The following is a 12,460-nucleotide window of genomic DNA, read 5'->3' as shown; positions in this document are numbered from 1 at the left end:
TACTGAACTATTTCAGAACCTGCTAGAAATATTGCATGATAAGACATAAAAACATAGAAACATAGAATGTGATGGCAGATAAGAACCATTTGGCCCATCTAGTCTGCCCAATTTTCGAAATACTTTTAATTAATCCCTGGCCTTATCTTAAGTCTAGGATAGCCTTATGCCTAGACATACTACTGCAAGGTTAGGCATTCCATTTACTGTCTACAACCCAATAGTTTTGTTAAAGATAAACATCTAAAAATTACTACAAGTGGTTAATGGTGTTATTTTTTTTATTTTTTTTTAATCAATCATTACACAGTGAAATATCGTCAAAACGTTTAAAGGTGTGCATGATGGACTATCCTTCCTGTTTCCCTTAAATATTTGAGAAAAGTTTTTCTAACAGAGGTCTGTACTTTCAGATACATCATACGTCAAGACCTGGGCACTTTTATGTTCCCTGGGCGAACACGGTCATAAATAGTCTCTTACACCACAGGTGGGTGACAGGTATAAAAAGAAACACAGACAGCGATCTCAGACATGACTTCTGTGACTTAAAATCAAATCAGATATTACTTCCAGCTGATGCATGTCTATTCAACTTAGCTGGAGACGACCGCCTTTTACTCAAGCATCTGCCACACGTCTACAAGAAATGTGACACGCAGCCAAAGTCGCTTTAAATTCTCCTCATACCTCTGCGGCACATATAGGTGGTAAATATACTGTTGATTGTTGCACGTTAAACCATTATGTTTACGCTGGGTTTTTTTTTCCCACACCTGAATGAGTAGCTTTATTTTACCTTCACAAACATAATTCCCAACTGGAAATAGAACGGTTATGTATGGTTTGCTGGACTTTCCTTGATTCACACTTCAATTACATTATTTATATTCCTACAAAATTTGCAGCTTATCAGAGGTACTGGTCAATGTATGAGCAGCATAGTCTCACTTTTGTAGACTATAGGCACCCGACGCGGGGAGTTATCATGCTCTCAGTAGTCTATTGATAACGATAGTTATCATTGGATACTTTTGGATTTATTTTGTATGGTATGTTATTGTATGTTTACTACTGTTTGTATATGTGTATCATTACTAGTTTAATTATATAGGTTTATACAGTCAACTGCCGGTTGTTTGGGGAAAATACCCAATGACAGGAATACCAGATGAATGCCCTTAATGCATTGTAGTTTGTAACTTAGGCAAAAACATGCCATTCTATGCCAGGCTTGCCACATGGGCATTGACTGTTTCATTAAATGAATCATGGACGTTAGCTATCTGTTTAATTCAAAGAATCAAGGGCATTGTAGTTCAAAAACATCCGGGGGAGCCGCAGGTTTTGCAGGGCTGTTCTATGCATTGCAGCTGATGAGTACTATAGTCATTGCTGTTGCCCAGAAGTAGTGGGAGTTTGAGCGCAGGGTTTAATTTTGTATGTTAAGTTTTTAGTAACTTATAGATAGCTGTAGTGGTTATGGTGCATGTGTTCCTTTAACCAGCGATTTGTGAAAATATTCAATATAACAGCAAGTAAATTAATATATATTTTTTTTCATGTACCAAAAACACGCCTTACACCAATAATTTACATTATATAAAGCCCATGGCTTAACATGCATTGGTGTCAATATTTACTTAATACGTGGTACTAGGCAAACTAGAAACACATGCAGAGATAAAAGGGTGTTTTGATATTTATTCACTGGTTTAAATTTAATTGTCTATTGATTAGTTCAGAAGATACACAGATAAACAAACGCTCATCACAAGAATTACACGGTTTTCCACTATTGGAATTTAGCAATCGTACAATGCGAGGGGTAAATGAGCAAAAATAAAAGACTATCTCTCATTGTAAAGTTGAGCTACCTGGTTTACTGATGGGGAAAACACTATACAGGCTAATGGTAACTGGGAAATGTTTATCAGTAATTAAAAGTGATTGAAACACTCAGGCTTACATCAAAGAGTAAATAAATAATAGTGGACTTGGTAAATACAGTAAGCATGGAAATTAGCTTAGGCAACTTGACTCAGGTACTGAATTAGGTTGGCACGTGGGGAAAAAGGGGAAATGTTGACCATGTCCAAGTGGTGACCTAGTACACACTTTCACTGCTGTTTCTACTGCTGTCGTTTTGATATCTGATATTCCCGTAATGTCAGATATCATAGTCAACTCTTCCCTAATCTTCCTGGGACCAGCCTGTACAAGCAAGCAGATATTCTACAAAAGAGTCTTGATGTAAGCTTTGGTGGAAAGGATATTGTCTGAAGAGACAAGATGGACAACCATATCTAGATCATCAGGTTCACCCATACTGCAGACCTCAGAAGACATGGAGTAAAATAATCTGTTGTGTAAGTCTTCCAAATGAAAATCTCGTTATTATGAGAACCGGAAAAATAAACAAAGGCGGAGTCAGACACACAAATACAGGGGTGAGACGCAGGTGAATAAATCAAGAGGGGGTAAGTGACAAAAGGGGTATAAGAGGGGGGCTGGGCTTGCCAAACATGGCGAACGGTCGCACACTACCAAAGCTCCGGGAGCAATCTGGTTAAAACAGACCAAATTTGCCGGCTCTAACGCCTCTACTGCCTAAAATTTGGACTACCTAAAGTCAGCAGACTCCCAGCTCATCCATCCGACGACCTACGAGGTAACTCCCGCTGGACGACTCACAGCAACAATACCGCGGCCTAGTAGCGGCCTGGCTGCGCAGGTCTGGGAGACACGGCCGATCCCTCAGCCCACGTTCCAGTCAGAGCCACAGAGGACTGCCCTGCTTACCACTCTCCCGGCAACTCCAGCCACCTACCTGCATCTGGATCTGCCCTGCGTGCACAACGCCAAAATCCACGGGTATAGCTGCGATTCTTAAAATGGTGCTGGAACACGGAACCGAGAAGCATGCGAGACCCACACTAACCTTCGTGGCAGCATTTGATAAAATATGTGAAGCCTTCTGGGAGCGTCTGAGGCTCCGAGCAGACCAAGTCCACAAGCTCACGGCCACTGATCCCGTACAGAGCAGCACCCACACGCTTCTCCATCCCCCCACCCCCCCGAAGCTACCGAGGGGGCCCAAGAGGGGAAATGGACTACCTGTCAAAGCATACCAGTGGTATCGGGTGAAGTTACCTCTATACCAGCCATCCTCCTGGGCTTTGACTAGGCCATTTCAACACATTTACATGTTTGCCCTTAAACCACTCAAGTGTTGCTTTAGCAGTGTGTTTGGGGTCATTGTCCTGCTGGAAGGTGGTTAATGTGTGTCCGCAATAGTATTAACTGATAAATACCCAGCAGTGCAACGTTATAGTCAATCTGTTTTATCTGTTTTATAAGCTTGTTACTACATATATAGTACCGTTTAATAAGCCTAGCAGATCTAGCTCTTAGTTAGTCTACACTTAGATGCGCGTGTCCAGCCCTCGTGTACCTTATCACCCCTATGCATGCTACTTCCATGCTATTAGATCTTCCAGTGTTAATAGCCTGACGACAATGGGCATTAGCTACGCAAACCCACACAGACCCTCTAAGGCAAAGTTTAGCTTAAATGTGTTATATGACTGATTTGCTGATATCTGAAGCATTGACCGTTAGATTAGCCTATATTAGACCAATTAAAGGTATATCATTATCCAGACTAGTCAGGCTGTCAGAACTCACACCACATTAAGTTGCATCACAGCTACTCTTATAATGCCAACTCCGTCATGCATGCAGATGTTACTGCTTGTCACTCTGGTGACCTACAATTAGATATATGTGTACCTAGCTTTTTTTATCCTTGTACAAATACAAAAATGTGCTAATAATTCAATGCCATCCATGTGAAACACCTTGCTTTAACCCCTTAAGGACCAAACTTCTGGAATAAAGGGGTTAATGGGCTATAACTATGCTGTTGTGGCATCGTCAGCTTTTATGTTATCTCGTGCACAATAAAAATAAAGAATTTAAAAAATCGCATATGTATGTATATTTTGCTATATTAAGTTTAGGTAAATTAAATTATACTATTTTTTTTGTGCGCTGTTGTTCCCAGGTTACGGCTTATTTTTTTAGAGACATGCATTATAAATGTGTAAAGAGCACAGGCATTCATGTGAGCGCATCAATAATGCATAGTTTGTGATGCCACAATGCATTGCATGTGGCAGCATGTACTGTTTTCTCACACTGAAGTGATTGGATCGTGGGAGGTCACGAGTACACATCACAGGACAGTAAGATAACTTTATAATGCGCTGTATCGGCTATCTCAAAAGAAACATGGCCCTCAACACATTTGTCACTGTTAGATCCACATATAAACTAATGCCTATGGAGAAATTATGGATACAGGCACATACAATCACCAATTGACTTTTACGGAATTCTTTATTTTTTTTAAGGGACATTCAGCACGAACATCACGTAAGCAACGTATATAGACACAGATATCCACATTTTCAATATAATAAAGTAGGACAATGACTCTGATTGACTTGTTCCATTTTGGATTTCCATTGACCAACTTGGAAAGTGATTGTGAGACAGACGAATCAGAGTGCATTGTCCGGAAGGCTTTGGGCCACTATAAAGAAAAGTTGGCAGCCTGCAAATGTTTTAAAAATGGCACAACCATATCTTACCCAATTGTAGTTTGGTCCAGCACGCCAGTCACTGGAATCCCATAGAACTGCTGCATTGTTGCAACTGCAGACTGCATAGCTTTTCCTGAATGTAAAGCTGAAATTCTGATATCGTATGGAAGCAAGTAGCCATACGTTTTTAACCAACTCTGCAGAAACAAAAAACAAACAAACAGAAGGGTTAACCTTGAAATACGTTCCGATTTTGTTGACAGACGTATTTACGTTCTCAATAGATGCGACATTTACACGTTCATAATATATGCAGTATGCTCAGAAAGCATTTTTAAATGTGTTAAATTGAAATTACACCCAAATTATAAGTAGAATTTATTTAACCCAATCCTTTTAATTTAAGTTTTGAATTTATGCTCTTTGTTAATATTAATAATGATTAAAGGGATGCTATAGGCATCAAAACAACTTTAGATTAATGAAGTTGTTTTAATGTATAGCTCTTGCCCCTGCAGTCAAATTGCTAAATTCTCTGCTATTTACGAGTTAATCACTTTTGTTTCTGTTTATGCAGCCCTAGCCAAATTAACACAGCCTGTATGAAAAAATGGTTCGATCAGATGTTAACTTACTTTATAAGTTTTTATCTCCTGCTCTGTACATTGAACTTTAATCACACACAGGAGATTCCTGTAGGCTCCAGTAGGCTAATAACAGAACAGGAGGTAAGAAATTCTAAATTAAACCGAATGTGCAATAAAGGAAGTTTAAACATTAGATTTATTTTTACAGGAAGTGTTTAGGAAGAATGCATAAGTCACATGCAAAGATGTGTGACTAGGGCTGAATGAGAAAGTAATTTACTCCTAAATTGCAGAGAATTGAGCAGTGACACTACATGGGTATGAACTATACATTGAAACCTCTCTATTAAGCTAAATTCGTTTGAGTGCCTATAGTATCCCTGTATTAATCACTGGCTTAACAACAGCCCAAGCTGCTGAAATAAGGTGGTATTTCAACATTTATCATATTTCTGATGTAGCATTTACAAAACCAATAATGAATTGTGATAAAATGGTGTCTAAATTATTGCCACAATAAAAAGGAAACATGAGGTCTTTAATAAGAATGTTAAACATGGTACTGATCTTCTGCTTTGTGTAAACCAGGGGCAGCCAATAATCCATTCTCCCTTATTGGGAAGCATCAAAAAAAAGAAGCAGCTTGCTCACAGCACATACAGTGATTTTTTTTTTGGGTGGTATTTGCTTCTCTAGGTCTTGCAGGACCAGATTAAAGGGACACTATAGTGACCAAAACCACTTTAGCATAATGAAACCATTTTGGTGTGTAGATCATGCCACTGCAGTCTCACCGCTCAATTCTCTGCCATTTAGGAGTTAAATCACATTTGTTTCTGTTTACACAGCCCTAGCCACACCTCCACTGGCTGTGACTGACACAGTCTGCATGAAAAAAAAAGGTTTTATTTTCAATTACATGTTAACTTAGTTTAAAAGTTGTGTATGTCCTGCTCTGTAAATTGAACTTTAAATCACATACACTAATTCCTGCAGGGTCAAGCAAGCTATTAACAGAGCAGGAGATAAGAAATTCTGAACTAAACAAACCTTGCAGTAAAGGAAGGGTAAACATTAGATGACTCTTTACAGGAAGTGTTTATGGAAGGCTGTGCAAGTCAGATGCAGGGAGGTGTGACTAGGGCTGCATAAACAAAGTTTTTTAATTCCTAAATGGCAGAGAATTAAGCAGTGAGATTGTAGGGGCATGAGCTATACACACAAACTGCTTCATTAAACTAAAGTTGTTTTGGTGACTATAGTGTCCCTTCAACATAGGGGCTTACAGAGTGGCAGCTCCAGGTTTGTGATTTAAAATAAGCCCAAATAGGCACAAAATAGTAATATTCAGTTCTTTGTTATTATGAAATAGACAGTTGCAACAACACTGGCCCTTTACTCATATAAAAAATCCCTTTCTATTTATAAATGGCTTTTTGGTACTCAGCCTTTACTGTGTATAGAGACTGTGTTTCATATCGTGTGCAGCCACAGAGTCAGGTATGTGATATTGAAATCACACAGAAGGTAGAGGTTGTGTGGATCAGCAAAAGGTTTGTGAGATGACATACATGTCTTTCATATCCACTGTGACAATAGAAATGTAAAATCAACTTTTCTTCTCCTGAAAGTCTGCCGCCAGGGCCTCAATTTGCGTTACCAGTCTACAGCAAATGATTCTTTTTTGGTGGTACACCACCCCAGTTCAACTCTTAAGAATGGGGAAAACCTGATTAGATTGCTGGAGACTTTGTGGTCATCGTGGTACATTCTTTCAACTGTGCTGGTCATATCCAGTGGTGATCCCTTTCTGGGAGATGGTAAGAGACTGCCTTCCAGGGGGTAATGTAGGGAGACTGCTATTTAAAGTTTTTGGGCCTTTAGTGGGTCTTCCTGTGAGGGCTCAAAAGCACTTTAATAAAATTAGCTGCTAGGAGAGCTGTGTTTGTATCCTTGTTGGGGACAACTGCCCACCGCTTCGAGAGGCCAGATCTAAAATTGCAGACAACTATTTAATGAGCCAATTGGTGGCACTTTGTTCATTACTCTACCCTCGTATAAAATGTGTGATCCTTGGCTACGCCTCCCACTCTTAGATCCAGGCATTTCCTCTCTGACTCTCCAGATTCTTAGCGGTGGTTATGCCCAATATACACTATTCCTTTTCTGTACCTGTTATTTTGTCTTTTCTTTAACCCAGTCTTTCTAACATTTGCAAATGTGAAACGTTTGACATTTTAAAATGTATCTTGACCTGCTACTTGTATGGTTTTTATGTAACCTAAATGAAGAATAATTTTTTTTTTTTTTTTTAAATCTACTTCTCTCATTAAGCCAATCAAATTTTTCAACTCCAGGTACGAAATCCAGCACTGAGACCTAGCCAAGCATATGCACCCATCCATATAACACCTCATTAATTTTAAAGGCTGATGCATTAGGCTGATGTTTTTGTGTACTTTACTGCACCATTGTCGTTCATTAAGTCAGGCCCACATTATTCAAAACTAACAAGCATTAGGGAAGGCTTAAAACTATGTAATGAACCATTTTAATTCTAAAACTTTTGGATTTATTATTTTTTCAGTTTAGTTGATGCTTCCAGAGGCCTTTTGTAATGTCTCATGACCATGATGTGGGAGAGACAGGGTTCGGGTGGGGGGCAGTTGGTTACCCAGCTGTAACAAAAGCACCAAGCTCTGTGTATCACTTAGCATAAGGTATATATTAATACTATGGCTGCTCAGTGTTCCGCTGCTTCTAAATTAATTGCAACTACCTGTGAACCATGTAACAGGCTAAAAATAGCTTCCAGTTGCCACACAATTCCTGCGTCCTGTGGGAACGGAATATGAATGAACAGACAGCTTCGAACTGTCTGCAGACACACACAAAAAAAAAAAAAAAATCCATGCCTTCCTTATGCATAGATCTGTCTAAAAAATATTGCTTTTGTGTTTCTTTTCCCCGATTTCTTTTCTGTTTATTTTATTTGTAAAATACGCACCTTTTAATCTGTAAAAAAAAAAAAAATAATTGTAAAAATGAAAACCTAAATCTTACATTCTTTGCTCGCTCATTTAACACTGGAATCTATAGCCATATTTGTCTCAATGTGGAAACACTCGAGCCTTTGTTGTGATTGATCATTTTTGTTACGCTCTGTGATCAACTGTACTGTTAGGCAATAGCTATTATTCTTGAAATGGCTCTTTCAAATTTTCATTTTTATTTTTTTTTAATAAATGGGACATGATTATAGAATCCTATCTTTACCTAAATGGATGCTTCAGGTACTCGACAGTTTTTTACTTAAAGATACAGTGTCCTTTGTAAATAAAAAAAAAAATACAATATGCATCAGTAGGATGTATTACAGGAAAGTAGAGCTGAAAAAGTTATTTATCGTTCCTCTGTCCTCCACCCACGTCATGCCCCCTGACTAATCTTTAAGGGAAAAAATAACACGGAAAACAGCCAGCGACAAGGACGTCCTATCAGAGTGCTGGGCTGCAGTGATGTCATAACAGTCAATGAGCCAGTGGGATTCTCTTGATTCATATCTGTAGAGCACAGTACTACTTGCCTTAGCAACAACCCAAGCTCCCCATATAGACACACTAGGTTACAGACTGAACTTCTTGTATTCGATTTAATCCATATTTTTCTCATTTATTGCAGCTAATGTATATATTTATTACATGTTAGGTTCCAACTATTTTCTCTAACTGTCTGCTTGCTACCTCGTCAGATTGCTGAACCAAAAGCATAAACAAACCAAAAAAATATTGATATATTTATGTTAAAAATATCTTTAGGTATTTATTTCCCACAAATAACTTGCTGGTAATCCCAAAATGCAATACTGCGTACTGTTTAGACTTGATACGTTTTGATTTTAATTCTATTTTTATTTTATATGTCTCTCTTTTTTTTTTTTTCAATTTGACAATTTTTATTTTGCAAAGTTTAAGAGGGGGGGGGTACAGAAAGAAAATCGGGTTAAGGGATGGGGATTGGGTCGATTGCACATGACATTCCATTGGACATTTACATTGTTTTACAGACATTTCGCACTTGGTGTCGGCCCCCTATGGGGACGGTGTCTTTCCAGGTGAGCGGTGTTGTAACCTTCTATACATTTGTTTACATTAATTCTAATACCCTTTGGAAGGAATGTGGCTTCGGATAGAGCCGTAGGTGGTTGTGGGGGGGAGGGGGGGGTTAAACTGGGATCGTTGTGATAGCTTGTGTTTTGATCTGCTCTGCTTGTACACTGGCTTCTGTCGCTGTCCACATCCCCTCCAGCATTCCCCCTGGGCTCCTGGGAACTGGCCGCTGCTATGGCCGCCGGCAGTGTGGCTCTGTAATAGTTTTTGACGTTGGGCAGCCCCAGCCCTCCGTCTGTGATAGGCTTTTGCAGAAGTCTGGTTGCTATCCGTACCTTACGATTTGCCCATACAAACTTAACCAGCATTTTTTGGAGATTAGTTAGGTATTGTCTAGGCAGGTGAATGGGGATCGTACGTAGGAGGTACTGGAGTTTGGGGAGTATCGTCATTTTAATTGACGCCATCCTGCCAAGCCATGAAAGATATTTTCCCTCCCATGATTGTAGTGTGTTTGTAATTGTCCCAATTAGTTTGGCAAAGTTTAGTTTTAACAGGCGGGGCAGATGGGGGGGGTATGAGGAATGAGGAATGTAATATGTTTTGTGCTCCAATCGAACGAGAACGTTTTACTGAGGTGATCTAGGTGACTCTGATGGATTTGTATGCCCATGGCTTGGGATTTGGTGATGTTCAATTTATAGTATGAGTTGAGGCCGTATTCCTTAATAGTGTCCATGAGGTTTGGAAGTGAAATTTGAGGCTGGGTCAGTGTCAGCAGGACATCGTCTGCAAATAGATTGATTTTGTATTCCCTGTCACCTATTGACACTCCGTGTATTGAGCGATGTGCTCTGATCATTTCTGCCAGTGGCTCCAGGGCCAGTACATATAGCAGCGGGGAGAGTGGACAGACCTGCCTCGTACCATTTGTAATGTTAACTGGTTCCGAGGTGAAGCCCGCTGTGACCACCTGCGCCGTCGGCTTGCTGTACAGGGCTCTGACCACCGAGCAGAAGGCCTCCGGCATCCCGAATTTACGGAGCACCGCTTCTAGAAACCTCCAGCCCAGGCGGTCAAAAGCCTTCTCCACATCCAGCGAGAGAACCACACATTTAGATTGTTGTTTGTGTACGCTGTGAATAATGTCCAGGACCTTTCTCGTGTTGTCCCCCCCCCCGGCGGCCTTTTACGAATCCAACTTGGTCGTTTTTGATTACTTCTGGAAGTATGTCTCCTAGCCTGGTGGCGTAAATTTTTGCAAAGAGTTTTGTGTCTGTGTTCAGTAAAGAGATGGGGCGAAAGTTTTGTGGGTGGGCGGTTTGCCTGGTTTAGGCAGTGTGATGATGTGTGCATTCAAGGCTTCCTGGGGCAGTGTCCGTCTCTCTACGGCTTCGTTGAAGGCGTTTGTGAGGTGTGGGGCTAGGGTTTGTTGGAAACGTTTGTAGTAGTTGTTCGCAAACCCATCCGGGCCTGGGGCTTTGTCTGCTGGCATGGAGGCGATAGCCTTCAGTACCTCTGCCTTTGTGATCGGTGCAGATAGGCACTCTTGTTGAGCGAGGGTGAGTGTGGGCAGAGTAACTTTATCTAAACACGTGGAAATCCTGGAGTCTTGTAGTTGGGGCGTGTTAGGGTCGTTTTTTAAGTTGTATAGGTCTTCGTAGTATTTGGCGAACACGTTACTGATGTCCTTTGGTGCTACTATTTTTTATCCACTAGGAGATACCATGTATGCTATGTTTTGGGCTGCTAGTTGTGTCTTGAGCCGTAAGGCCAGCAGTTTACTCGCTTTGTTGCCCTGCATCTAGTTCTGCGCTTTGAGTCTTTTCAAGTGGTATCCCACCTGGTCTAGGGATATTTGATGTATGTGCCTTGTGAGTTGTGTGATTTGGTCCCGCAGTTCCCGTGTGGGTGTGAGTTGGTTTTGTGTCGTGGCTCGCTGGAGGTCTGTCTGGTATGTTAGGAGTCGTGATTGAGATTTTCTTTTTAGATAAGAAGCTCGCCTTATCAGTTGCCCTCTAATCACGGATTTGCGTGTAGTGTCTGTAGTGTCGTTGTCATGGAAGTAGTGTGTTAGTTCCTTGTTCAGTTATGCGGTAAATTCGTTGTCTGTCAGGAGGGTAGTGTTGACGCGCCACGGGCTCCTGTGAGTTGGGTCGTAAAGGTTTTTGAGTCAGCTCGACTGGGGCGTGATCGGACCACTCGATCCGACCTATTGCACATTGGGTTACCTGATGTATCCATCGATGCGGGAGTAAGTGTTGTGTACGGAAGAAAAGAATGTGTATCCCCTCTCCCCGACATGGGTGGCTCTCCACACATCGTAATAATGGGAGTCGTGTATGAGCTTTCTCATTGCCTTGCCTTGTTTCTTGAGTGGCGTGGTGCGTGCCTTGGCTGGGGCTAGTGTCGTGTCTATCTTGGGGTCGAACACGTGATTGAAGTCCCCACATATAATTGTGGTACCTTGTTGTATAGCTTTTAGTTTTTGTATTATTTTATGTAGGAAATTACGCTGGTTTTTGTTCGGGGCATATACATTTGCTATGGTGTATGTCATATCGTTGAGTGTACCTATGAAAATGCATATCTGCCTTCTAAGTCTATGTGCTGCGACTTCAGGCTACGTTTTTACTGATTAATATTGAGGCGCCCTTAGTCCGGTTCGCGGATGTAGCGTGGAATTGGGTCGGGTAATCTCGCTGCAGTATGCTGGGGTGTGCACCTGTCATGAAGTGTGTCTCCTGGAGGCATAACACATCCGCTTTCCTATGTTTTATCTCTTTGTACAAGAGGTGTCTCTTTACCGGGATGCTGAGTCCTCTAACGTTATGTGAATAGATCTTCACGGTGGTTGGTGGGCGTGGAATTGTGTGTTTGTATGTGTGTGGATACTATGTGTGGGGGGTCCCCTCTGTCCCAGTTCCAACGAACTCAGGGGGCGTCCCTATGTTACCTGGTGGTGTCGTTGGCTGTGTGGAGGCCTGTGGGGGGGTTGTTGCTGGGCCTTCTGGTTTACCCTTGGTGTGTGCTTGGCAGAGCAAGATCTGTTGATAGCAGACATTAGTGTTACAGACATAAATATATACATGTTAACATACATCATAACAGAAATTAATAAACAATAACTTGAAACCAATTTCGCCGGTTGTCCGGC

At 41.0% G+C, this 12,460-nt stretch overlaps 1 protein-coding gene across 1 annotated transcript in view; it reads right to left on the bottom strand.

Annotated features, from left to right (window-relative positions):
* MMP24 (matrix metallopeptidase 24) overlaps nt 1–12,460 on the bottom strand; it is a 212,935-nt gene that overhangs the window by 61,759 nt on the left and 138,716 nt on the right. The window contains exon 2 of the mRNA XM_063455799.1: nt 4,656–4,804. Within this exon, the coding sequence (XP_063311869.1) occupies nt 4,656–4,804 (149 nt within the window). The remainder of the gene's footprint in view (nt 1–4,655; nt 4,805–12,460) is intronic.

Source organism: Pelobates fuscus, chromosome 5, assembly GCF_036172605.1.
Source record: "Pelobates fuscus isolate aPelFus1 chromosome 5, aPelFus1.pri, whole genome shotgun sequence".
Lineage (NCBI taxonomy): Eukaryota > Metazoa > Chordata > Amphibia > Anura > Pelobatidae > Pelobates > Pelobates fuscus.
This window is presented reverse-complemented; position numbering and strand designations above follow the sequence as displayed.